The sequence below is a fragment of the Pezoporus occidentalis genome, unplaced genomic scaffold (genome assembly GCF_034315485.1).
Source record: "Pezoporus occidentalis ecotype Australia unplaced genomic scaffold, CSIRO_AGI_Poc_V1 ctg54, whole genome shotgun sequence".
NCBI classification, from domain to species: Eukaryota; Metazoa; Chordata; class Aves; order Psittaciformes; family Psittacidae; genus Pezoporus; species Pezoporus occidentalis.
Genome location: NW_026915877.1, coordinates 7054714 through 7077749, shown reverse-complemented (window position 1 = coordinate 7077749; position 23036 = coordinate 7054714). Strand labels below are relative to the sequence as shown.

The window sequence follows — 23036 nt, the reverse complement described above, 5'->3', positions numbered from 1 at the left end:
AATGCATGAACACCACAAATCCATGGGCATGGCCAAATACCCCAAACCCTATCTTAGGCATGTCCTCCCGTTTGCTAACTTCCATGGGTCCCAAAATGAAATGAGCTTGCGTGGTCTCTCTTGAAGAAAAATTAACTGTGCCAGGTAATGGTGCTGCTGAAAGGGAGCATCAACTCCTTCTGTTTGGGAAGGGAAAAGAAAGGAAACAAATAGCAGTGAGCTGAAATCCAGAGCATTTCATAGTCAAAACCCCAACTATTTCATTATGGGAAGCATGGGTGTCCTGTAGCTTCTTCTTACACCTTCAGCCTTACACCTAGCAAAGGACAAGGAGTCAACATGGTGAATTTTGGAGTGCTCCACCCTACTGGCCATGACCTAAAGCCATCCGGACAGGACTGAAATGGTGATGGCATTTTAGTGCGGTAGGCCAAGCCTTTCCACAGTGGGATCCCCAATAACAGGGTTTGGAAACAGCTTCCTCATGTTCCACAGCTCATGGGATTCAGTTTGCCTGCGTGTCCATCCAGGCTTTAATGAAAGGATCCTGGGTGAAATCTATTCATCTGCAGTCTCTCATTTCAACACATCCCTAAGTATACTGTATGTGCCCTGCAGAACTGGCAACCTACTATCAAGGGCCTGATACTGCAAAATGTGGAGCAACTCCTGGGAGGTGCTGAGCATCTGCAACCCCCAGAACTCCCTCCATGCTTCCCAGCACCAAATAAACAGGGAGAGTTATTCCAAGGTCTGCAAACCAAAGCAAAGATCCAACCCGAGCCAGCTCTTGCCCTGTGTTATTTGCATCGTACTATGTTTAACTCCAGATCACAGTTTTTAGTAAATTGGGCTTGAAAACTATTCGAGCGGGTTAGAGCTTGGCTAGTGGCTGGGTAGTTATTTCCTGGTCCTGTTATTTAGCTACTTCTACATTTGTCAGAGGAGCTAATGTGGTAGCGGCAGACATCTCTCCTTCTTAGGCTGGAAAGTCTATAAGAGAGCAGGATAACAAAATGTGAGCTGGAGCCAGTTTACTGCTTGAAACCCCAGGAGGGCAATGGGCTTGTAGTAGTGGCCAGGAGTGGGACATGGGCTCTCCAGTTCATACCTCTGGATACCAGACCTGGAGGTGTTCTGGCAAACAATCTGTATTAGAAGTTCCCAAAGCTTTGCATTCAAGATTTTGGACTTAAAAATAAAAGTTAACATAAAGTGTGTTCACCTACAATTATAGACATTATTCTTGTTCCCATTGTGTGCAATGAAATAATTAGCATTTTTTTTTCCAGCTTACCTAGGACACTTGACAACAAACATGGTCATGAAGGGACGAACTTATTCAACAAGACAGTTGGAGTGGTAGAACCCTGTGGGCCTTGCACTGCCAGAATGACCACCACTCATACAGTTGTATGGTGACTGAGTATATGGCAATGCAATACCTATCTTTACAAGCAACTTGCGCAGATGCTGTATGCAGTCAGAGAATGGATCTTCGTGCAGCTTTGCTCTTACTCAGTTTTCTTCTTTGAAATTACAGGAGCTAAAGAAAAAAACAAGCCCAGACACACAGCGATTGGCAAGAAAGCAATTTCAAATGGGAGCGTCCCCAGGTGTTGGCCACACAGCAGGAGTGTCACCACTTCATGATGAAGTGGTCTTGCATTTTAGGACTAAAAGCATCCCTTGGCAAACTATCAAGCTGTATTTAATGTAATCATTGTTTCAGCTCTGTGCTTTGAGTTCACTGCTTGTAGAGCATAATAAACCCTATTTCTCAAAAACAAAACCAAACCAAACCAAACAATGCATTATTTGGGGGTATGATTATATTCTTTTTTTAATTAATTGTGATGAAACACCTGATGCAGTAAATTAATAGATATCAAGCCTATGAGTAAAAAAAGCTGTCCTATGTTAGAAAAAGTTTTCTGTGGGGAATGAAATGCTGGACTGATTTATTTACTGATCTTCTGCTCTTTATGCTGAGCTGCCCCATGGGTGCTAGCTATATTATTCATGATTATTCCCTCAACGCTGTACCCTTCTTCTTATGGTAGCTTCATTACTACTTAATTCATTAGCAATTCAAGGACATCTAGGCACTTGCCTTTTCTTTCTATTAACCGCTATGACACCAGACATAGTTCCACTTTCAGTGTAAGAATATGGCCAGAACACCCATCATTGTCGTTGTCATCCCACCCCATGTGAGAACCTTGGGTAAGTGGACATTGCTGGCAGGAAGTCAGATAATTATAGGACTGAATTCCACCGAATAATACAAAATTGAAACCATTCAGGCCATGGTGGTTTCTGGGATGCTTCTTGCTGAGTGAAACCTACTCACACAAGGAAGGGCTGGCTGTTGGGACATGGTTTTCGGAAGAAGGGTTGAATTTAATTTCAGCCTAACCAGGCCAAACATGATACTATTTGTTGCTCTCTTCCCCAATATGGTTGTGTAAATGCTTACTTAGACAATCCCTGGCGTGCAGTACTGGGGAAAGACACCCAGAATTTGCCTTCCAACCCTGTATAGTGTATATAATAATGCACGTGCTACTTTTATTTACAGATTATGTTGGGTTTGGTTTTTTTTAACTGTCAAGCTTTGCTCCAGTTATGTCAGTCATACGTACAAGACCAAGCCTTCATGTTCATGGGACTGTGGTAGACATTTTCTGTGGATGTTGAGTTAGCGGAAAAAGTGGCTTGGAAATAAGGGCAGGAAAAGAATATTCCTGTATCCTGAAAAGAAAAAAAAGTAATGCCAGTGTCTGACAAATGACTCCTGTGATGCTGAAGATCACTTCATGTTACATGTGTGTGTATGCAACCAGCTGCAACACAGCACAAGTCTTCCTAGGCACAGGCTTCACATCTTGATGCCATGGCAAACCACACACAGAGTGTTACTGCTTCTAGGCTGAGTCAACAAGAAGAATTAAATATAGACAAAAATTAAGAGAATGAAGATGATAGAGACTCTGCTCTTGCTAGCTGAAAGGAAAATAGATTTTGGATTGCAGCAGTGGAGGGCAGAAATCAAGATCCTCTTGGGATGCCTCTGATCACTGTTCCTGCAGTACTGCACCACAATCTGAATCAGGAACCAAATCTAACCCAAAAACATTTGTAGGGCCATAGAAATGGAGTTGAGGAAAGGATGCAGAGCTGAACCTTACTGTTAAACACACAACGGTGAGACTGGCTGCAGAATAGCTGTAATCTAAAGGTAAGTGACACAAACATGCAAGTTCCTTGACATGCAACATTTAAGTCTCTTTTTTTGGTCAATAGACTTTAAAAAAAAAAATTAATTTTGGGTCCCTGTTTTGCTAGACTGTGAATCCTTTAAACACAACAGGCTTGGTTCCTAGTTGGGGGATAACCACAAGCCAATTAGAAGTTAAATTGTTGAGCAGTATGCATCTAATTGAAGTCTCTACTTTCTGCCTGCTATTTTTAGTGTTTGGACTGAGCTGCAGCTCCACATAGGGTATAATCATGTTTATTTAAGAGCAACATGTACCTCAGTGAGAAAAATAAAATCCAGGAGGCAGAGCCGTTTTTTTTTACCAAACGTACATGGGTGGGTGGTACACTTCAGGTCTAGACTGCTCCGTCTCTCTTGTTGTACACTATCTTCCATTGGGCATGCATCTTTTTTTGCTTCAAGACAATGCCTGCATGTTCATGCACATGCTTTAATGCAAAGTGCATTTCCCCAGTTATTTTACTGTCACTTATTGTCATCTACTATTATGATTTCTTGATCATCTTCTACATACATCTGAGCAGTAACAAGAGACTCTGGTTGTGCTGGAACTAATAGATGGGGCTGACTCGCTTATAATTTAAAAGGTAAAAAGATGAAGATGTCATGAGCCAGGCCTGAGCAGCCTTCCCTTTCCCAGGGAAGTTTGAGGGCATTTTGGATATGCTCTCAGTTATTGAAGAAATGGTTTGAATGGCAACAATAAAGGGATTGTGTTGGAGGTTTTGGGTAGCTTCCAGCAAGAAGAGATGTAGAAAATGGTTATTTGCTGGAAGTTTTCGGTGTCTAGGCTCTAAATAGTCATGGGACTGGTAGGACTGGGATGGGACAACTTCAGCATCAGGTAGGATGTCTTGAAAGTCAAGACATTTTTGTTTATGCTTATTGAATAAATAAAGGGCCCAGAATGAGTGGAAAGAGAAAGCAGGACAAGGGAAACAAATCCCATTAAAAATAATAGGAAAAGGACCTTTCCAGCAACATGTCAAGTGGACGAGGACTGAGACAAGTCAGCAGTAAATCAGAGAATGGACAGCCATAGGACAGATGATGTTGGGTTGCAAATGAGACCATCAAATCGGTGCTGTAAGAGATGAAGAGCAGGGGGTAATGACATGACCACATGGGACACATGTTGGGAACTGGAGCAGAGATGAGTACAGTCATAATACGAAGCACAGCCTGAAAAATGAGGGAGGAAAAGCTTAAGAGCTTTAAGCAGTTTTTTAGCCAGAGGTTGCAACAGAAGCTCTGGCTCTGCTAAAATGTCACATCAGTCATCTTAGCTTTAGTAATGATAGGAAGGGAGATAAGGAGACCACTTTGTACTTTCAAAAGCTCTGTCTGTCCTGTGACTGCTCATCATGACCTAATCAGCTTGTTTCATTAAAACACCCCAAGGAAGTAAATAAAAAACAAAACCCCAGCAGAAACTGCTGCAGTGTTATACTTGTTCTTAGTAACATCTGATTTTTCTCACTAATTTCTATTTTATATATGCCTGTGGAATAGTTTGTGTTCATGCCAAGTCACACTGGGAGGAAAATAGTGGGGTTTTTCTCAGGAATTTTGAATACATCCTTCTTTCTCACCACAAAAAGGGTCTGAGTTTGTTTCAGTGAGAAGCCATAAATTTTACTAAAAAAATTCCCACAGTGATTTATCCCATTTCAGTGGCTCTGCAAAATACAAAGCCAGTATTAAACAAATGCAGCAGTGCTATTCCTAAAATACACACCTGGAATGATAAGCCTCAGAACTTCATCCTAAAGGATGCCCTTGCTCCTTATCTTGTTTCACAACATTAGGTGTGAAATCCTCAGATGGAGGCAATTTGAAAATTAAAAAATGTCGATGAGGAAATAAAACCCCAAATATACACAAACTGATGTTCTGAGGATCAAGAATATTTAAGGGACAAGCTAAGATATTGAGGTCGTTGAGTTACCCAAGCACTCCTATAGAACACATTTATCCTTTAGCACACAAATGCAGGCAATGGTCTTCAGATTTTAATGACAATATTTTTATTAGCAGTAGACTACTTACTAGTAAGAAGTGTTCAAGACTAAGGTGTTATGACAACAATAAAAAAAACCCCGAACAAACAAAAACCCTCTAGCTTTTAAAGGCTCTTACTAAACATTTATTTAATTACATCCACAGCTTCAGAGAGAGTCAGATCTAAGAAAGGATTAAGATGCCCAAATACAAAGGGGGTCTGACTTTCTAGGCTGTTGTATTTCTGACACAATGAAGAATGCCTAAAAATAAAAGCTGAAAAACACCATCAGGAACATGATGTCAGGTCCATTCCAATCTCCAGAGGGTATTTAAACACTTCTTGAAGCTAATTCCACCAGTCTAAGGATAATGCTTGTACTGCACAGCCATGTTGACATCAGCACAGAAGGCATTATGTCATGACCTCAAAGGACATGGCACCTAGGACACACAAACAGGACCCTACATGACATCAGAAACTTCATGGGGCAGAACCTGGCCTCCCAAATCCAGAATGAATGTTCAGCAACATGGACAGATATCTGTTAAGCAACAGACGAGTATGGGAAAAACACAGACGTGAGGGCTTCAGCTAATACCTGGGTTTGCTCAACACAAGAAAATAAGGCACTAGGGAGCTTCCAGGCATTAGAAGCATTCACCACTAGCTTGCTGACAACTACTGTATGAACAAGAGGTCAAAGAGCAACCTAATAGGGCAGCACATAACTCAATATTTAACATGTCAGTAAACTTCTAAAAGGCAACGAAACCTGGAAGACCCTCAAGGGAGAAAACTAACATTCTTTTGTCTAGCTGTTGTGTCATTTTGAAGTACAATGGTATCATGAAGACTCCACTATAAATGCAGCATGTATTTATAATCCCCATGATACAAGTAAGTCTACAGAGGTAGCTATAGGCTATTTTGCTGGACAATGAGGATCCTACCAAAATTGTCTGCCATGATGATCCCTTGTACCAAGCTCTCAAAAAAACCAACCAACCCCAAACCCAACCTGATGGGTTTTAAAAGGGATCCAAACAAGCTTTACAGGTTAGATGAAAGCTGGAGACACCTTTCCCCAATACAGTGTTTTGGCCAAGAATTAAATGATAGTTTTAAAGAACATGATATCTAAACCAAAATAAATATAAGTTATTCAAAGCTCTGGAAAACCTTCATATGTACAAATTTTCAATGCACATGACATAAACTGAAGTTATCCCCCTCCTTGCTGATCACTCCAGCTTGCAGTGGATCAAAATGTAACCTGGAAAATACTAAGCTGGTTTCTGCTTGCCAGTGCCTCCATTTACTGTGGTAGAACCACTGCAGCTACTGCCAGTTTTCAGCAGTTTTGAACTTGTGCTTTCCTCAGCTTCTGAGCTCCCAAGAGAATATAAAATTGTACAACAACGATTTAAGCACATCAATAATTTGGGTCATAAAGCTTACGTTTTGCATTCCCTCTGCTTTGTAGTTGCTCAGACAAATAGGCTGACAGCAGCTGCTACCAACAAGCGCTGCTGGCTTTCTGATGGAAATAATATTAGAGTGCTCAGGCAAAAGGCATCCATTTCAGGAATGAGATTAGCCCTTCATCACTCTGATGGAAGTAGAGTAGGTCACTGGCACATGGCCAGATTTCATGGACTAGAAAGTCCCCATCTGCCTCCAAAGGAACTCCTCACCAAGGAAAAGCTGAAAGCTCTCCCCAGCACACAATGGGACAAAATACTTCACTAATGCTCATAATGATACCTTGTCTTGAAAAGGGGAAGTCAAGACAACATCTTGCATGAATAAGCCTTCTCTAAAATTTACACGAATACTCTGGGGCAGTGCTGAGTTTGAGTAGGAGCTTTGCCCATGAATGAAGGTGTTGGCCTTAACCAGCCTGGGGACAAAGAGGCTGGGCTGCTTCCTCAGCAGATGCCTGAAAAAAAGACACCTAAACATGCCACCCCATAACCCTGATGGTCTTAAAAAAAAAAAAAACAAATCAGAAAAGCTACATGTAGAAGCAGATTTGTGCACAAGGATTTGTGTTTAAGGCTGAAAGCTCAAGAGCCCATGAGACAGATAGATTAAATCATCCCTGTGGATGGGAATGGAATAAAGTACTGTCTAAAAACAGCTCCAGACTCTTGCTTTACTTCCTCTCTGAGTGCAGCCCATGGGTTGTGGTATGCAAGAAGCAAGTCTCCAAATAGGGGAAAAAAACAGGCTCATGCCCATCACTCATCCCCCTATACAGGCTGGGCTACAGCCAAAAGAAATTACATTTCTTGGATGATCATTTATGGTCAGGCATTCTTCCTGGCTAAAGCACCTAAAGCCTCCCTAACGTGAGATGTCTGGGATAGCAAAGCCACCATGACAGGGAAGGATAAGCACAGGCCAGTCCCTTGGGAGGATGGGCAGTTTGGGGCTACCTAAAACCAGCAGAGACCTGCTCATATAAAAGTTAAAGAGGAAAGAGCAGAGCAGAGACCTCTGGCAAATATTTGTAATGGAAATTGGCTCCATTAGCATTTCACTTCTTCCACTTTACCCCATGGACCATAGCCTGTTCTCTTGCAAGCTGGTTGTGTGAAACTCCCCAAGCTCCTCCCAGAGACAGATGACCTCAGCTTGGCATTGGGTGAAAAAAAAATCCTTTTCATTAGAGGAGGATTCAAGGGAGGCTCTCCACACTTAAAGAAAATAGACCACGGCTGGACCTTTTATACCATCTGTTCTCATTCTGCTACACGCCAATGGAGTGGCGCTTCTTCAATGTGCAAGCTAAAATAAACTACATTATTAAAATTAATTATAACTTTTATTTACTGTTCCTTGTGTGAATCCAATTATTCTGAAAAAGAACTGTTAATTCCAGGTCTTACCTGGCCAGGATTATCTGACTTCTTTCCAAGCTGTGAATCTGTCATTTTTGAAGTGCCACCTGTATACCACAAGACTAGCTATAAAGCTACAAATCACTTGTGGATCAACAGAAAATAGAGAAGTACTGTTAAGGTGAAAGATCAAAACTACATGAAAATACTTTCATCTGTGGTTAGCTGGCTTTCAGGATCAAAAAAGTAAAAGAGCAAGTGAACCAATGTTGGAACATGTTCTTCCACACTTTGGCCTTCTGTTCATTCGTGATTTATGATGGCATTGACATATTTTTAAGTCAAACTCATGAAACCCAGGCATGTTAACTAGCACACAGTAAAATTACTTTTTATTTATTTTCATTTTTCAAAGCACATCCACCTTATGGAACAAGTGGTTAGACAAGTCTACAAGAAGTCCTTCACTGGACACGACAAATACAGGTGGAGGATGTGCCACTGACATCAGCCTGAAGTTTCAGGAGATCATTTCAACAAGGACATCACAACAGGGGTCAAGATGGAGCTGAGTCACTGCTTGCTTGCCTGCCAGGGTTATTCTTCCATGAATGGAAGCTCTAGCACAATCACTTATTCTTCTCAAAATCAGCATCTTGAACCAATTACATGTTTTAGACGAAGTTTAGTTTCAAGCTATAAATAAATATATGAAGATAGACCAACACTTTCCTGTGGGTCTGACATCCACATATTTGCAGCCCAAGATCATTTTCTCAAAGAGACAACAGAAAGGCCTTAAGAAGCTGATATTCAAGAAAAACAAACTAAAAGTAATAATTAAATAAAACCCACCCCTCAGACACTTCCAGTATCATCCTTCCCACTGCCAATAATCAGCAGTTACAGACTTCCTCAGCCAGTGATCACACCTGAACCACTGTCTTCTATGAAATTGCCTTGTCCCCATGTGACTTAATTTATGAGTTTTCATTTTGCGGTCATCAGTTACACAACTTGGCAGTGTGCTGGGCTTGCTTTAAACTCACTGGCTGAGCAGTCCATCTCCTTGCATTGCAAGAAACAAAAATAACCACTTGATCACCTCCTCAGCATTGTTTACAGCTTTACAGACCTCTCATACCCCCCCTTAGTCAGCTTTTTTTCCAGCTGAGAAGAGCTGCCAAACCTTTCCTTGTATGGGAGCATACTCTCACCTCCTTACCCTTTATTTTCCATGGTTCTGCTATACAATATGCTTCTGGAGTCACTTGGTGTTGCCATGTTGTCCCGCACTATTTTCCTAGTCTGCTATTGGGATTTTTTCTTCTTTTTAACTTTTCTCCAGATTTACATGTCCTGACTCTGTATCATGTACAGTATTAAAAAAAAAAACAACAACAGCCCAAAACCAAATCAAACCAAAAAAAAGAACCCCAAACCCAAACCAACCAACCAAAAAAACAGTGGGGTTTTGTTCTTACTGTTGTTTTTAAGAAATTAAGAGCTGTACAGCACAAGTCCCAGTATCTATCCTTTTAGGACATCATCACTTCCACTACAAGCAACAACTATTTGCTCCCCTTGGCTTACTCCCCAGCTACTTCAAAGGAAGGGGAAAACTTTGTTTTCTCCAGCAGCAGCTTCATCTCTTTAGTGATGTTTCTCACCAAGGTCTTAGCAATCAGATGGATCACCTTCCTCTATCTCCTTGTTGATTTCTTTAACCACTTCTAGACCACCGAAATGCTTTCTCACACAAAATTCACACTGACTTTTTGTCCACTCCACAATATCCATCCATCCATCCATTTGCAGTAGCTTCTCTTTACTCATCGAACCATTCAGACCCGGGATTTGTAAAGGTGGGAGCCATCCCTACCAGATGCTCAGAGGAGAAAGGCTTAACATCCCATTGTGGCCCAGCTGCACCTCTCACCCTCCCCAGCCAACTCTTTCATCGGGCCACAGCCATTTACATGCTGATGGACTTATTACTCACTTAAATCACCTGCTAATGGGTCCCCTCCCTCACTGGCGGTAGATTAGAAGCTCTGCCCAGAAGTGCCCTCCTTAAGTATCTCAGTTATCCTCACCCCCCTCTTAAGGTGTTAATTAGGGACACAAGTCAGGCACTGGGGGGCAAAGAGTGAAGAGTGGAAAAAAGCTACTTGGGAAAAAAATAGTAATAAACATCACCCTGGATTAGCAGGGATGTAGTGTATGTGTTTGAAGGAGCAAAAGGAATGGAGTAAACACGCCTTTAATGCTCTACAAGGGGTGGTGATGAGCTGGGCTACCTGGATGCTCTGTTTCCCACCACTCTAAGTAAGATCAAAGTTTACTTCACCAAGCCCTCAGCTGAAAGACAATAAAGAACAGCTTCAGCAGGTGGGTTAACACCCTGCAAGAAAAACCCACCCCCAAATGTAAGGAAAACCAAACAAACAATCAAAAAACCAAAACCTGAAAAGCTTTCTGTATTGCATTACACCCATAAAGGTTTTCACCTGTTGTGTCTGCTCAAGGCTTTCATCTTTCTAAGCCAAAATGTTCAGTTTTCTGCCCTGTGTCACGAGATGAGTATAAAAAAAAAAACCCAACCTCGGATCTTTAATTGCCCTAATGTTTGTAGATGGATTTAAGGACTTTTGTAACCCTATCTTGCGCTCTATGAGTATGGAGAGGAGTCAAGTTCCTTGGACAAGCAGTTTTATTGGCATGGGGGTTTAGTTTTAAATGTGATGTGAAGATCAGTGGGAGTAACAGGGGCACAAACATCTATTTAAAAGCTTTGTTTTTACAGGAAGAAAGGATATTTCTTAGGCTACAACTTGGGGCAAAACTAGTTTCTGAAAGAGCTTAGGAAGAAAATGAGAAGAAAATAGTATTTGCCTCCCTGAAAATTCATTTCACCACAAATCGCAGTAAAAACTGCCATGTCCCATTGTACCCCCTCCTTCCCTTGTAAGATTAATGCCTTTAGATCAATATTGTCACTGGGAGCAACAGACATAGGGTTCTGATGATCTTGAAATCTCCTTGAAATCTGTATCCGTAGTGCAGACAGATCATCTCAGGAAAACCATAGCATAGTTGGAAGAGGGATTCCATTTCCTCTTCAAATCATTGATACATTTATACAGCCCACGTAATCCTGGGGCTGGGGCTGGGCTATTGGGTACTGGGATGTTGCTTTGTCACTTTTAGCTGAGTACTGCAGAGATGCAAGGTATCCAAAAAGCCAGTGGTTAAGAGTTCAGAAAGGTCTTAAAAAAAAAAAAATCAATAATTAGGCAAATGCATAGAAAATTACCCTGCAACTCAATATTGAAGGGAATAGGACCTTTAAAACCCGTAATGTTACACTTGTAGCTGTCAGGAGGAGTATGTGAAGGAGTGGACCCTTTAAATACTGTCTTATACCACTGCAGAGGCTCAAACCCCACTTCATTATACGCTTTTTTATCTGCCATTCTACAGAATCTCAAAAGGTAAAACTTTGGAGGGGGTATCACTAGCTCCCTTCCCATGCCTCTGCTAACCTGGGCAGCGTACTCAGTTGAAGGGATGAGCAGGGCACGCACTGTACCCTCACTCTTTGCACAGTGCTGTGCTGCCTATATAGCAGTGACAATGAGACTGTCCTTATTTATGCTCTTCCAGGCCTGAAGCCATCCTTCCATTGGCTGTGCGTGATGCAGGATTTAATTTGGAATCATGAAGGAGAAGGGTTATATATGCAGCAGGTTGTAAAGCTGTGCTGCCAGCAACCAGTCATTAGGAGAGGCTGCTTTACAATGTTCTGGGATTTTATTCTTATAAATAACAATATTTCACTTCTTCGAGCTTTGTTGTTAGCTCTTTCAGCCCTATAGCCAGGAACAGCAAGTAAACAAGAGGCGCTAAACCTTCTTGTCCACCAAAACCTGCTTTTTTAACTAGCTCTTCTCTTTGCTTAGAATATGGGGGTTTTTCTGTCTTTTAGGGGAGAATAATTTCATTGTAGAGGAGACAGTGGGGGAAGTGCATCCTGAGATGCCTTTTACGATGGGTGTCACTGGATTGTGTGTCACGTGCTGAGATAATGTGGCTTTCCATATTTTCTCTCTTTGGATAAGTGCATGAGATCCAGATCTGAACACACCTGAAAGTTCAAACTTAAGGGCTTCCAACATCCCACATCCCACTTTTTTCTGTTCAACTTCCCATACACTTGCCTTTTTCTCTGGTTTTGGGGGGGTGGGGTGGGGGAGGTTGCATGCGTTAATTCAGGTTTTCTGAAATGTGGAGCATCTGCTGGGTGAGGAGGGACCATGGTGATGCTGCTTATTTATTCCTCAGGGCATCCCAATGCTGCCACCCATCTTCCAGGTGCCTCTGCCCTGTACTGGGGGCACAGGCACCTTTTGTTTTGTTTCTGCCTCCTTGTGACCACATTTACAAGTCAGGGCTCAGGTACTACTTAATCACATTTTTGAGCTCCTGCTGGCACTAAATGAATATTTTGACTTCCCAGGCTGGGGATGATCCCTTGCCTGGGAAGCAGAAGGTTATTTTTTAATCATTTCCCTCCTGTGTGATGTACTCTAGGTTACCCTGCTCTTACAGGAGGGTTGGACTAGATGATCTTTTGAGGTCCCTTCCAACCCTTAGGATTCTGTGATTCTGTGATTCTGTGTGCTCCCTCCTTTGCATTTTCTATAGCTATGAGCTTGATGCAGCACCAGCTGGTACTTGCAGGCACCTGTAAGAGCTGCAGTTCAGGTTCATATTCAGTAATCCCATGTACCAGTGCAGTCCCCATAGTCCCCAAACAGGCAGCATTAATGCTAGAGGCACCAAACAGCAGCTAGCAGCTGACATTTTAAGACAAGACACAGCACTACTGGAGCACCCCTGCAAATGGGACACAGTGCCCTCAAGAGCCACAGGTTCAGATTTGGACTTCAGCTACAAAACGCTTTTGGATTGTTCATTGTTTTGCATCCTGAACACCTTCCACTGACTGCAGGGTAGCCAAGGGTAGCCTGCTAGGCAGGCACAGGACAGACACTGCACTTGCTGCCCACCAGCCCTATACTGCACGACATGGCCCCCATGCTCACTCCACCACATTTACAAACACTTGTAATAGGTGAACAGCATTAGCAGCTAAAGGGGATGGGAAAACAACACATATTTGCAGCTTTCTCTCCCTCCAGGCCACCCCAAAAGGAAGAAAACTCATAGTAACAGGCTGCAAAGTGAAGTGAAAAATAGAGTCTTTGCTGCTCATGGAGCAAAGATTATGGGATGGACCAGTTAACATCACTGTGCTCCTCAGCACCCGTCCTGTGGTCAGCTACATGCTGCAGTCCAGCACAGCCCCTCCAGTGATCCTTCACTCCCTCTTCAGCCCATGGAAAAATTGGCCAGGAGGGCGTTTCACTGCCACTTGCCCTTCCTTCCCAGAGCCCTGGCCATGGTGCCCATCCTTGCCCTGCATGCGGCAGTCAGAGAGTACTGGTGGCTACCATGGCACACTGGCAATTCCTAGAAAGCAGTTGAATAAATCCTGATAACCAAACAACCTTTCCCATGTGGTATCAGTGGTGAATCACCCCTCTCCCCCTACCCCTTTGGGCATTTTCACCGCAGGGCACATCTCCCCTCACACGCAGGCAGCCTGGGCTCATTTTAAAGAACGGTTTATTCGCTCAGAAACAGACGGTCACATCTCTTTGACCGAGATTTAAAATCCCAGTGTGTACAAAGTCACAGTCACGGCTTGCAGGGCACATGGCAGCGCCCTCGGAATAAAAAGTCATTAAAAATCCCAGCGCTATATACAGCTAAGTGCCAGCTCAAGTATTCACAACACAGTAACGTACTGCAATTAGTTGCTTAAAAGTAGTTCCCTTGAGAAACAACCTTCTGCTCCGGCAGAGCCGGAGTCTGTTCCGTCCTGTCCATCCAGTGATGCTCAGTGTTGCTGGCAGGTGTGCAGTCGGGAGGCATCGGCAGGGCCATGCTCTCGCTGGAGGCGGCACACCAGCCCCTCGGCGCACTGGCACCGCTGGAAGATCTCCAGGCCGTGGGTGCCTTTCCGACGGTGCCGGGTACACACCTGCCCTTCCCGCAGCACCGGCTTGCAGATCTTGGACCAGAAGTGACGGGCACAGCACAGCCCGGCTGCACAGTCTGAAGAGCGTAGGCAGAAGTCCCCCTCCTCACCTGTGTGGGGACAGCATGTCATGTGCTCAGCCCAGGATGCTCCCACTGGGATGAAGGGGCAGGGTGGGGATCCCCCATAGGGGATAGTGAGGCAAGGTGCACAGCCTGCACTGCTCCATAGGGATCAGTGCGGCAGGATGAGCAGCCCTGAAGGGGACAGTAGGGTCACAACATGGCTTGACCCCCTTACCTTTGGCAGTGGGGAGCCAGGCGGGAGCGGGCGTCCGTCGGGTCAGAACCTCAGTGCCGATCTCGTCCAGCTCGGTGCCTCCATGGGGTGGCTCCGGGGGTGTGCAAAGTCCTGCGGGAGGCAGCGGGATGGCTGTCAGCCATGGATGGACCCCAACAACCCCTCCAGCGGACACCACCAGAGTGTCGTCCTCCCTCCCCAAGCTCTGCCGCCCCTCACCGTTGCTGCAGGTCGTGCCGGGGCAGCACATTGCGTCGCGCAGACAGCGTTTGCGGCGTCTCCGGCAGGCGAGGCAGAGCGGGGCTCCCCCGCCGCGGGCCGCGCCTCCGCAAAACTCCTCGGGGCCACAGTCCTCGTCCTCGGCGCAGGGGAAAGGCTGGAGAGGGGGCAGAGAGGAGGCAGAGAGGGTCAGCGCGGCCGCCACCCCCCATCCCCAGTGCGTCCCTCCATCCCCCGTGTGTGTCCCCCCTCTCCATCCCCAGTGAAGCCCCTTTCCTACCTGCCGGGTGGCGGCCGGCGGTGGCTTGTTGCTGCCGTCGAATGGGGCGGCGGGGGGGGCGCTGGCCTCGGCCCCTACCCCCGGTGGGGGTCCCTTGATGGAGTTGGAGGTGAGCGCGCCGCCGGGTGCCGCCGCCCGCCCTGCCGGGGCCGCGCAGCTGAGCGCCGCCAGCAGCGCCACCAGCCCTCGCATCCTCGTCCCGTCCCCTCCCAGCCCCTTGTCCCCGGTGATGTCCTATCTGCGAAGAAGCTCCCGCGGTCCCAGAGTAGCAGCTACCTGCTCTGCCCGCCGCCGTCTTTATACCCCTGGGGGCTGCCTCCTGCGCCCGCCCCCTCGGGGAGGAGGGCAAGGCGGATGGGATTTCAAAGGGTCCCCGGGGGGTTGTGAGACCCCAAAACCGCCCCCACCCCGCCCCGAGGGCTCCATCATTGGCCGCCGGCCCGGGAAAGGGGTTTCGCAATAGCGAAGGCAGACACCACCACCACCACCACCACCACCGCCCCCCCGCCCCGGTCCCCGGCCAGATGCTCCGCATGCCCCGCCGCTGTCTCCAGCCGGGCGCGCCGCCTCGCCCGACGGGAAGGGACGGGAAAAGAAGGGGAGGGAGGGGGGAGCACCCCATACACTCACCCCAGTGGCTGGGAGCCACGGTGGGATGCAGAAAGGCCGCCCCCCCGGTGACAGAGGCAGTCCTTTGGTCTCCTGCAAGTCTGCGCCCCCCTCCCCCGCGCCCTTCCTGGCGCCAGCGCGACTTTACAGGAAGGGAGGGGGCCGCTCGGCACCCCTTCACCCCCCGGCCCGGTTGAGGGGGGGTGTGGGGAGACGGAATATGGGAGGGGCTGAACCCCCCATTGGTGCCGCCCCCCCCCCACACACACACACTGCCGCACACTCGCCTGACCCTAACCCGGGCAGCTCCTCCATTGGGATGGAGGGCAGCACCGTCGGGGGAAGCTCCCGGTACTTTGATGCGGGGAGGTCTCCGCTTTCACACCCCACACCCCCCCTCCCCGGCCCCTGCATCGGCGCCCTCGGGACGCCGCCGCCTCCCCGCTCCCCCTCCGAGCGTCCCGCTCCGGGGCAGCGCGGCGCGGCTGTCACCCCCGCGCCCCCTTGCGGCCACGCTGGGGTAGCGCGCCCCCCCATCCCGCGGAAGGTTGTGCAAGCGCCGTTAGCAGCACCAGTTAATTAAATCGGCTTTTCACGATGACGGCCTCATGCTCCTATTTATTTATTTTAGCTGGGTTTGACAAAAAATACAGTAACAAAATAAAGCCCAAGCACCCCACCGCTGCCGAGCCCACCATAAATATTTATTCCCCCGAGGGTGGGTGATTCCAGATGTCACACTCCTGCAATGAAAACCTCAGCAGTGCTCACCCACCTCCAGCGCAGCGGGTATCGCTGTGACTCCGCAGGAGCTCCTATCAGGTACTTCTGGTCCAAGAGGCTCAAGCTGGGCTAATAATTACCTGGGAAGGTTTTGGCGGGCACCTAACACAGGTACCGGCGGAAGCGGTGCTGCTGAGCCAGCACTCGGCAGACGTCCCTGCCACAGCCAGGTGAAACGGGGCCTTGCTGTTTTTAGCCTGCAAGAATGAAGGCCACACCTTGCCCCTAAGTCCCTGTATTCCCCTTGCAGTTTCAGGTGAGGGCCACCAAGGGTTTTTATTGTATTGACTTGTATCTGCAATTGCTGCATCCTGCAAATGCATTTTGCAGTGTTTCCCACCTCCTGCTTATGCAGTTAGTGAATTTATACCCCTCCTGGGAGGATGCTTTCATGCTCCTGTCTCCAGTTTTTACCTCTGTGTCCACATTGCACTGAAGTACACCCTTAACTTTGACCTTGCTGAGATTTAAATGGAACCATGTCACACAGGGGCTGAGCTGTTTCTCAGGGATGGATTTAAATCTATTGGGAGCGGCAGTCTCAGCATCCTGAACACCACATCATCCTGCACACAGAAATGATGTCTTCATGTCACCCCATATCTGTCCTGCCGTTAGAGGCTGTGCTTCTATCATCACATCTTGGCATTTTCCATGAGGGGCAGCAATGACAAGGACACCATCATTTTTTGACACAGGTGCTGTTTGCAGTCACATCCCACCTATGGATGATGCAACACGTGTTGGAAATATGGTCCCTTCCCAGCCGCATGCCCTGGACTCGCTTATATTGGCAGTAACCAAAATATAAAGTGAATTCTTCATCCCTGAAGAATAAACATGCCGCAGGTGTGCTTATTGGTTAGTGTGTTCATAGAATAATTTGGTTGGAATTGAGCTGTGGGGCTCACTCAGTGCCAGCCCTACTTGAAGCAGTACCTCCCATCAGCCTCAGACCTCTTTGTCCAGGCTACTTGGGGTGGTGCTGGTGCTCAGGTAAGTCCTGTAGTAACTGTGGCCATTTGCCTTTGCAACCTGCAGGAAATCTGGATCCCAGTACTAATCTCCAACTACCATGCATTTTGTACAGTTGTGTCTTACTGCATACGAACATAAGAGAGAATAAACCCCCTAATTTGATCACTAACCAGAACTCCTCTCCCAGTCTTGGCTTCTGCTGTGGAAGAGAGCCACTGACGAATCGTTCAAAAGTAATTGTTTTTATTTCAACTCTATAAAGTATACAACAGGCACTCGGCAATTACAGCTGCAGGGAAAATACAGAGCAAAACAAAAGCAGTTAAAGTTTATGAAAAAAAGGTCTTAAATCTACATCAAAAGAATGCAACCGGCCAGTGACCGGTGGATGACTGACATCTGTCTGACAAACAAAATCTCTTTCATGTAGGAAGAAAACTGGAAAAAATAAGAATCTGAACCAAAGGCTAGTGTAAAAGCAGCGTAAATTGGGACTTGGGACGATGGACAGCTCAAAACAAAAATTTCTGCTTTTGCCAGTAAGGCTCTAAAACTGCCCAAGTCTCAGCGTTACGGCTGGTTTACACAGCCACGGAGCTGTGGAGGTCAAGGAGCTTCCAGCTTCCCAGCTAGGTTTTGTGAGAGCGCCGAGGGCTCGCCTCCATGGTAGTTTACATATAGGAGTCAGGGGAAAAGCCCAGATCCTGTTTTGTTGAGTGGTGCAAACCAGCTACTCCTTTGAGTCAGGCTTTCAGGTCAAAACACGCAGGTCGGGTTGCACACCGAGTTGCTCATCGTTTTTTTGTGTGTGGGAGATTTCTAAAGGGGTTTGTATAAGACAGGAGGTTGGTGTTGGACAGCATGACGGGTTGAATCTGCACACCTTAGCAAAACAGGAATACCTGTCTACAGACTGATAGGATGTCATATATTAATTTGACCTGCACATAACATTTATACATTTCACAGAAATGACTCTGTATCTCATCAACAGATACACAGCTCTGGTACATTGAACAGAAATAAGAGAACAACTTCATCATTTCTGTAATTCATCAATATTATATAATAAAGGCTTAGAAATTGGTAGCAGAAAGAACTGTAAAACGCAGCAAGCTAAGAAAGGACGACATTTTGAGGTGTGTTTGTCTTTGTCATGCAGCATAACACCAAATTTGTAATCTTTTTTTATAGGATGCCACAGATTTAAGGCACTTGCAACAATGCCAGATAGCTAGTCATGTTCTAAAACTATGGGACAGATGAGTTAACAATACAGTTGACATAAAGTTTAATAATACTGACAATTATGACATTAATTCAAGTCTACCTTGATCTAAAAACATTACATTACAAATAAGAAAATGAAGTAATAATGCCATGGAACTCTAAAAGAAAAAGTTATATGTGTACCACAAAATATCAACACGAAATTACCTATTTACATAAATATTTGCTTGTGGTCCTGTTGTTAAATAAGAGTTTGCTATGGATAATGCAGCACTGTGAGAAGCTACAGATCGTCTGTGTCTTAATGACACCAACCTTAATACACTCATTTTAAATATGAGAGCTGCTTTCCCCTTACACAGATATGCCACTGTCCCATATATTAAAAAAAGGAGACAAAGAAGAAAGGACAGTAAAGTAGAAACACAGAAGCAATCCATCGTTGTGAATATATATATATATATATATAAAATGCAACTCAAATATATTACTTATAAACGAAGGTGGTTATCATATACATATGCTAAGTATGTTGTTTAAGGTATGCTTAGGAAAGGTAATGAAAGTCAAGTGAGGTGTCTGATATCAAAATAAACTTATATTCCATATAGTCCATGCTGCATGCCGCAGGTATTAATAACCATGCTTGGCACAAGGAAAAAAGGACAGGAAAAAGAAAAGTAACTCAGCCCATTTTAAAACCTTTTTCCTGTAATGTTTTCAGGTTGGCCCCCAAACTCAATGTGATGGTTTTCCTCCCAGCAACCCCTTAACTGACAATTGCATTTCAGCTACCAAATACCATTTTGGGACAAACTCTTCTCTACGTTCTTTTATAGAAAGTTACCAAATACAGTAAGTTTTCTCCTCCAATGTCACTGCATCATTGAGTGAAAAAACAGGGGGATGAAAGTAAAGAATTCAGCTTTTAGGTAGCAGCCTGTTTGCTAAGATGCCTAGTGGTTATTTTAGCCCTAGTACTCAGCATTGGCTTCCTGTGTTTTCCATGCCTCAGATAAAGGTTGAGAAGCCAGTAGCTGCTGTCTTATCCTTATGGTTTTGAAAGCAAACAAAGTTTTAATGATTAATGAATAGCAGAAATAACCTGAAGTTACTGTGTCAATGGTGTTGCCTCACCCTTTGGAAACTTCGGAAGGAAATTCAGAGACACTGACTGGTTTCAAAAGCATCACGATGACTGAGATCTTTAGTTTGCTATCAAACATCAGACATTGTCAATGCTGTCAAAGAAGGGGAGAAAAATACCTTTCTAATACATTCTATTTAAAGTTCCTTTCACTAGAAACATGGGAAAGAGTCGGGATTTAGCACAGGGGAAACATTTTTACTGTTAAAACATACATTTTCTGTGTACTATGCAGGTAAAAGTCATATGCATGACTTTTAGCAAGAGCTGATCTTTCAACTTCCAGTGTATACAACTACTCTTGGCTGCCAAGCTCTTGGCAGCTCTGAGATGAAATGGGGCAGCACCTGCTAATGTTTTGAGGCAGGATCTGTTACAAAGACTGAAAGCTGACATTTTTTGTTAGTATGATGGGATAAACTTTTAGTCCCATGTATATGCGATAAACAGGCACACAGGACAGACTCCTGTTACATCCTATAAATCAGAAGACAGTATCAAGCAAAGGAAAAACAGTGGAAGTAAGGAAAAAGTGTGCATATGATAATACTATAAGAGCTGACTCAGTTCTAGCTATCCCCGTGCTTTAAACACGGTCACTGGGGTCCTGGTACAGCAGAGACATGGAGACCTTGCACAAACACATCCAATATCGGTTTTCCATTTATTTCCACTGACTTTCCTGTGGTGTTCCTTAGTCTGGTGAGGCACTAGGATTACATTTTTATGGGCAAGATTACAAACACAGCCAGAAAACTGGCTCAGTACCACCTTTTATTATAACTAGCTTTGTACTTAACATGGAAGTGATGCAGACATGAAGATGTAAAATTATCTAAGAACATGATGGAGAATGATGCTTCTTGCTACATATTTCTGAAGTGGTGGCTAACTGAGTAAGTATATTCACAGATGAGGGATGTACATAGCACCTATAAAGTACATTATGGGTCTTATGTTTTCCCTTTGGGTTCTAAAAAGACAAAAGTTAAGCTTAGTTTAACGCCTAATAGCTAATCAATAAGACCAGTGGGCTGCTGTCACTTTATTACAGGACCATGATTTAAGCACTATTTTATACGTAAAATGGATTAATGTTATGATTTTTTTTTCATGCAGTTATGTATTTGTATCAAGGGAAAGGAAAAAACCCCAAATAAATATCGTGTTACAGTATGTTCTCAGCTGTATGAGAGAAGTGACCCATATCTGCCTTAACAGGATCTACAGCAGTTGTGCTTTTGTTTTACCAGGCTAAAAAAGAAATTCTCAAAAATAAAGAGGAACGGTAACATTCATTCCCGTCATGAATACTGCTTGGAAAAAAAACGAACAAATTTTATCACTGCTTTGACATGAACTCCTTCACCAGTACTGTTGTGGTCCTCCTTTGCTCCTACACTGGCCTACAGTAGGAGATCTACGGGGTTTGGAAGGTGGGAGTAGCCCAAATCCTGCACTGTATTTAGCTACAGCACTTAACAAGTTACTATTGATCCTACTGATAAAGCCAGAACCTTGCGGCTAGAATTGTGTCTTAAACTATGTATCTCTCGACTTTCATAATTAAGAGCATAGCAAGATCATCGCAGTGATAGAAAACATATTTCTTTACTGGTGAAAGGCTTTGCATCAGGACCACCATGTCAACTGCTATTTTAAGTTTGAACATAAAACATGAAGAGCACTATTGTCATCTAAGCAATAAGTCCTAATGCCACTGTAGTTACTGTAGCAGCATCAATCAAGGCATCATGGTGACCCCGAGCACTAATCCTCCCCAGTTCTTTCAGTTTCGCTGGCAGCCATGTCCCAGGAAGCTGTCTTCAGCAAGGCAGAAGCAGGTAAGAGAAATACATTAAAAATCTATGTCCCATCCTGAGTTGTCATCAGGGGGTGGTTCATCACTGTCCTCTGGGAAGCTGTCAAAATTGCTTGTGTCTGTTGGAGATGCAACCTGCAGAAAGAAAAGAGTGACAAGAAGGTGATGGTCACCAAAGTAGACCTCTGCAGACATTTCCTCTTGATCTCACAACCATGGTCATTCAAGAGTGTTCATTGCTAACTACAGCAAGCAAGAGAAGTTCTGCATTCCACAACTTTTTGCTGAATCCCTGGAGGACTTCCCACAGCTCCCCTACTCTAATGATGCAGGCCCTCTAGGGTCTGTACTTCAAGAGCAACTGTCCTACCTGTTGGTACGAGGTCATCAGAAAAGACTTGGGAAAGCTCTGGGCTTTCCCCTGCCCCTGATTTCCAATTTATGGCTAGGATTCTGAGAGGCTGTAGGCCAGGGCCTGCCACATTTGAGTTTCCTGACAAGTACTGCTTGGTCTAGCAAGCCTACCAGAGAAACTCATCAACTCATCTTCCTAGGATGAAGGCCAAATACCTTTCTTCTATTTTTTTTTTTTTTTCCACTTTACGATGGTGACTGAAACTTTCTCACACTGAGACATTCAATGTAATTAAAAAAAAAAAAAACAAACAATACAAAAACAGACCCCAGCTCTCCAGACCAAAATTATCAGTGTCTTAGAATAGTTAGGGTTGGAAAGGACCTTAAGATCATCTTGTTTCACCCCCCCTGCCATGGGCAGGGACACCTCACACTAAACCATGTCACCCAAGGCTTCATCCAACCTGGCCTTGAACACCGCCAGGGATGGAGCATTCACAACCTCCCTGGGCAACCACCCTAACAGGAAAGAATTTCTTCCTTATATCTGATCTAAACTTCCTCTGTTTAAGTTTTAACCCGTTACCCCTTGTCCTGTCACTACAGTCCCTAATGAAGAGTCCCTCCCCAGCATCCCTATAGGCCCCATTCAGGTACCGGAAGGCTGCTATGAGGTCTCCACGCAGCCTTCTCTTCTCCAGGCTGAACTTACTAGAGAAAATCAGTACTTGAAACTGCACCTCAAGCAGCCAGTGCAGGCTGGAGGTGACTGCCCTTGCCATGGGAATTCTGGTCAGGAAACGCTGTCATTTTTAGCCATTTCACTAGTGCGACTAGTGGAAAAGCCACAGCCAGAAGCCAGTCTACAAATACATCTCCAGCAGTCCAAAAGACGTATTTGGTGCTGGATGCTGCTATAAGCCTTGGGAAACAAGAGCTCCAGCTTCAGCTCTAAATTTAATTTGCTGCCTAGCTACATCAGCAGTTCGCTGCTGCTGAAAAAATCTTGGGGAAAATTAAAGCTCTTGAATACCCAAATAATTTTGAAAAAAAACCAAAAACTGCAAAAGCTTA

At 45.0% G+C, this 23036-nt stretch overlaps 2 protein-coding genes across 7 annotated transcripts in view; both read right to left on the bottom strand.

Annotated features, from left to right (window-relative positions):
• Positions 1-13805: 13805 nt before the first annotated feature.
• On the bottom strand, positions 13806-15768 carry DKK1 (dickkopf WNT signaling pathway inhibitor 1). Its single transcript, XM_062637691.1, has 4 exons — positions 15037-15768; positions 14757-14913; positions 14538-14648; positions 13806-14347 (listed from the first exon to the last, which is right to left on the bottom strand). The coding sequence occupies exons 1-4, from the start codon at positions 15226-15228 to the stop codon at positions 14097-14099; spliced, it is 711 nt and encodes a 236-aa protein (XP_062493675.1). The 5' UTR covers positions 15229-15768; the 3' UTR covers positions 13806-14096.
• A 1864-nt stretch (positions 15769-17632) lies between these two features.
• Positions 17633-23036, bottom strand: part of PRKG1 (protein kinase cGMP-dependent 1) — a 492239-nt gene continuing 486835 nt past the window's right edge. For all 6 annotated transcript variants that reach the window (XM_062637910.1, XM_062637908.1, XM_062637911.1 and 3 more), the window contains exon 18: positions 17633-21740. In XM_062637910.1, the coding sequence (XP_062493894.1) occupies positions 21642-21740 (99 nt within the window). In that variant the 3' untranslated portion in view covers positions 17633-21641. The remainder of the gene's footprint in view (positions 21741-23036) is intronic.

Coding starts and splice junctions, on each gene's coding strand:
- DKK1 (XM_062637691.1), bottom strand. CDS start 15,228: ATGCGAGGGCTGGTGGCGCTGCTGGCGGCGCTCAGCTGCGCGGCCCCG. Junction 14,649..14,756: donor CGGCACGACCTGCAGCAACG/GTGAGGGGCGGC, acceptor TGCCTCCCGCAG/GACTTTGCACACCCCCGGAG. Junction 14,348..14,537: donor CTGGCTCCCCACTGCCAAAG/GTAAGGGGGTCA, acceptor GTCCCCACACAG/GTGAGGAGGGGGACTTCTGC.